The sequence below is a fragment of the Manacus vitellinus genome, unplaced genomic scaffold (genome assembly GCF_001715985.3).
Source record: "Manacus vitellinus isolate BGI_N305 unplaced genomic scaffold, ASM171598v3 scaffold_61_pilon, whole genome shotgun sequence".
NCBI classification, from domain to species: domain Eukaryota; kingdom Metazoa; phylum Chordata; class Aves; order Passeriformes; family Pipridae; genus Manacus; species Manacus vitellinus.
Window position 1 is genome coordinate 2,856,224 of NW_021940696.1, and position 3,649 is coordinate 2,859,872.

General features: G+C 52.9%; 1 protein-coding gene across 1 annotated transcript in view; it reads left to right on the forward strand.

Annotated features, from left to right (window-relative positions):
* LOC115307856 (exocyst complex component 6B-like) overlaps nt 1-3,649 on the forward strand; it is a 104,689-nt gene that overhangs the window by 92,255 nt on the left and 8,785 nt on the right. Inside the window, exon 4 of the mRNA XM_029963725.1 lies at nt 3,117-3,229. Within this exon, the coding sequence (XP_029819585.1) occupies nt 3,117-3,229 (113 nt within the window). The remainder of the gene's footprint in view (nt 1-3,116; nt 3,230-3,649) is intronic.

Genomic DNA, 3,649 nt, shown 5'->3' on the forward strand with positions numbered 1-3,649 from the left:
GCCACTTCCCTGTTTATAACAACTCCCAACATTTTAATTCCACCTTCTCCCAACCGCTTTCTACCCCTCACCTTTTCATTTCCCTGCTCCTTTCACCCTGTCCCCCCGGCCCTTTATTCCCGTTCCCCACGAAGGGCTACCTGGCCCCTCAGGCGCTCCGACCATGGGCTTTTCCAGGGCGACAAACTCGTTCTGCTTTGTTCGGGATTTGCCCGAGGCACGTTCGGCCTCCCTGGGCCACCAGCGAGAGGCCTTTGGTGCGTTGTGGGGGTTCCCATTTAGCCTCTACAACCGTCGCAACTTCTCCCAGCGGCCGACAAACCCCACACGGGAGGGCCTTGGCCCCGCCGCTCCCGCCTGAAAGGGGCCCGTGAAATCATCCTGGAGGTTGTCTCTTGGAGGTGCCAACCGTTGGAAAAACCTCCTGCCAACGATGTTCAGCTCGGCTTTGGAGTTGACACAATGGCCCCGGCGCACAAAGCCGAGCGGGACCGCGGGCTGGAAAAGGCCTCTTAGGTCCCGGCTAATCCGTCCCCCCCGCCAGCCCGCGGGATTGTTCCCGACGGCTTGTTTTTCTTTGCCCTGACCTACATAGTCAAAGAGAATCTTGTTGCACATTTTTGTTTTGTATCTCGAGGTCTCGGAGGAGCTAAATCCCCTTCTTGGCGGGGCAGGGCGCGTTGTTAAACAGCGCCGGAGCCTCCAGGAAAACCATGGAGACGCGGGGACAATGGGCCCTCTATGGTTCCGGCTTCTCCCGGCTTCTCCCGGCTTCGGTGGTGGGCGCCGGGACGCGCCGAGGCGGGAGATGAAGACGTCCACGCGCTTGGCAGCCTGTCCCCAAATAGAGTGGTCACAGCTGCTCTCCAAGACGGGATGTTTGGGGAGGGGGGGAGATGCAGAAGGTCTTAATTAACCTGGTTTAGATGGTGGAGGTGAAGGCTGCGCCCCATGGATCCTCGGCAGTGTCCATGTGGGTGGGGAAGCCACAGAGGGATGAGGGAAAGACATGGGAGTCTGTCCCTAAATGGAGTGGTGACAGCTGCTCTCCAAGGTGGAATGTTTGGGAAGGGAGGGGAATGAAGCTCTTAATTAACCTGGTTTGGATGGTGGAGGTGAAGGCTGCATCCCATGGATCCTCAGCTATGTCTGTGTGTGTGGGAAAGGCGGTGCTCTGAGAGGTGAGGGAAAGATGTGGGAGTCTGTTCCCAGATAGAGTGGTCACAGCTGCTCTCCAAGGTGGAATGTCTAGGGAGGAGGGGGGGAATGAAGCTCTTAATTAACCTGGTTTAGATGGTGGAGGTGAAGGCTGCATCCCATGGATCCTCAGCAGTGTCTGTGTGGATGGATGTGAAAGGTGGTGCTCTGAGGGGTGAGGGAAAGATTTTGGAGTCTGTTCCCAGATAGAGTGGTCACAGCTGCTCTCCAAGGTGGAATGTTTGGGAGGGGAGGGGAGTGAAGCTCTTAATTAACCTGGTTTGGATGGTGGAGGTGAAGGCTGCATCCCATGGATCCTCAGCTATGTCTGTGTGTGTGGGAAAGGTGGTGCTCTGAGAGGTGAGGGAAAGATGTGGGAATCTGTTCCTAGATCAAGTGGTCACAGCTACTCTCCAAGGTGGAATGTTTGGGACAGGGGAGGGGAATGAAGCTGGTTGGACTCCATGGTCCNGATCCTCAGCTATGTCGGTGTGTGTGGGAAAGGTGGTGCTCTGAGGGGTGAGGGAAAGATGTGGGAGCTCCTGTCTGGGTTTTAAGGAAAATAAGGAAATGGGATGGTGTGGGAATTTAGAAAAACTGGTCTGTAGTTTGCTTGTCCCTCACATGACTCCTCTGGGAGTGCTGGGGCACTTGTGGAGGTGACCAGGTGGGAATTTTGGAGATCTGGAGCAGGGATGGCATGTGGGCATGTGGGACTCTTGGGGCTGGTCCTGTACCAGGCTGGTTGGTGAAGATGAAGGCTGCATCCCATGGATTCCCCAACTGTGTCCATGTGGGTGGGAAAGCTGGTTCTCTGAGGGATGAGGGAAAGATGTGGGAGTCTGTTCCTGCTCTCCAGGATGGAATGTCTGGGGAGGAGAGGGAGAATGAAGCTCTTAAACCTGTTTTAGATGGTGGAGGTGAAGGCTGCATCCCATGGATCCTCAGCTGTGTCCCTGTGGGTGGGAAAGCCACTGAGGGGTGAGGGAAAGACATGGGAGCTCCTGGTTGGGCTTTAAGGAAAAAAAAAGGGTGGGAACAGAGCATTTAGGAATCTTGGTCTGTAGATTGCTTGTCCCCCACCTGACTCCTCTGGGAGCACTGGGGCACTTGTGGAGGTGACCAGATGGGAATTTTGGAGGTCTGGAGCAGGGACTGTCACAGTTGGCACATGGGACTCTTGGGGGTGGTCCTGTGCAGGGCTGGTTGGACTCCATGGTCTCTGTGGGTCCCTTCCAACTCAGCATCTCCTGGGATTCTGTAATTAACCCTCTTTTCCTCCCCCCGCTGTTGGACCCGGTGGTTTCTCTCACAAAGGGCTGGAAAGCACCTGGGACTCCCAGGCTCTGGGAGATGCATCCACCCAAAATAAACCCCGGAGCTCCTGAGCGGATCCCACACCTCCCCAGGGAGTTCTGCTCCTTGGAGGCACTCCCAAAGCATTTGGAAGGTGTTGAGATGGAACAAGTGTGGTGGGAGATCCAGGGGGCATGGGTCAAACTGCACCAGGGGTTATTTGGGGACTGAAGAAATCTGTGGTGACTTTGACCCCAAAAGTGTCCTCCTGCCAGGGCTGGGAGAGTCAGGGCTCTGGGGTCCTTCCCCACCCACCTTCTCGGGATGTCTCAAACCTCAAATCCACTAATTCACCCCAAAAACAGAGATAACGCAGCAGGAGTGCACTATAAATTAACATAGTCATGCATAAATCAGCATTAAATATTCATAAATTAATAACACTTGATAATTAAACATTAGCAGAACCATAATAAACAAATTAATAAAGCCTTCGAGCCATTTTTGGTGGTGAACTCCACCTGTCCAGGACCTTTGCCAGCTTCCAGCTAAACCACCTGCTCCCTTTTCCAGCTTTTTAAAAATCTTTTATCCGTTGTTTTTGGTTTTCTTTCCCTTTCCAGCTCTTGGATCTGTTCATCCAGTGGGATTGGTCGACGTATTTGGCTGACTACGGGCAGCCCACGTGCAAGTACCTCCGTGTGAACCCCACGACTGCCCTGGTCCTGCTGGAAAAGTGAGTGTGGCTCCGGAATCCCGGGATAGTTTTCACCCCAGTCTTGCTTTGGCAGCTCTTTCCATCCTGGTGGTGCTGGGATGGAGCAGCTTGGAGAGAGCAGGAGGCTCCCTGGGATCCAGGGAGCAAAGATTTCCCCCCCAGGTGGACAGTGGGAGCTCAAATAGGAAATTCCTGGTTTATCCCTCTGACCTGAATCCTGGTTTTTTATCAAAATTCAAGGACTTGGCTGAGGGTCTGTGTTTTTATTTCACTCCTAAGCAGAGTTTTCCTTGTCTTACAGCAAAATTCCACTGTAAAGGTGGGATCTCAGGCCCCAAAATGATTTAAAATTTGCTGGTCTGCAGGCACAAGATATTCAATATACAATATGTATCAATATTGTATTGTATTAATTATTTTATAATATATATTTTTATA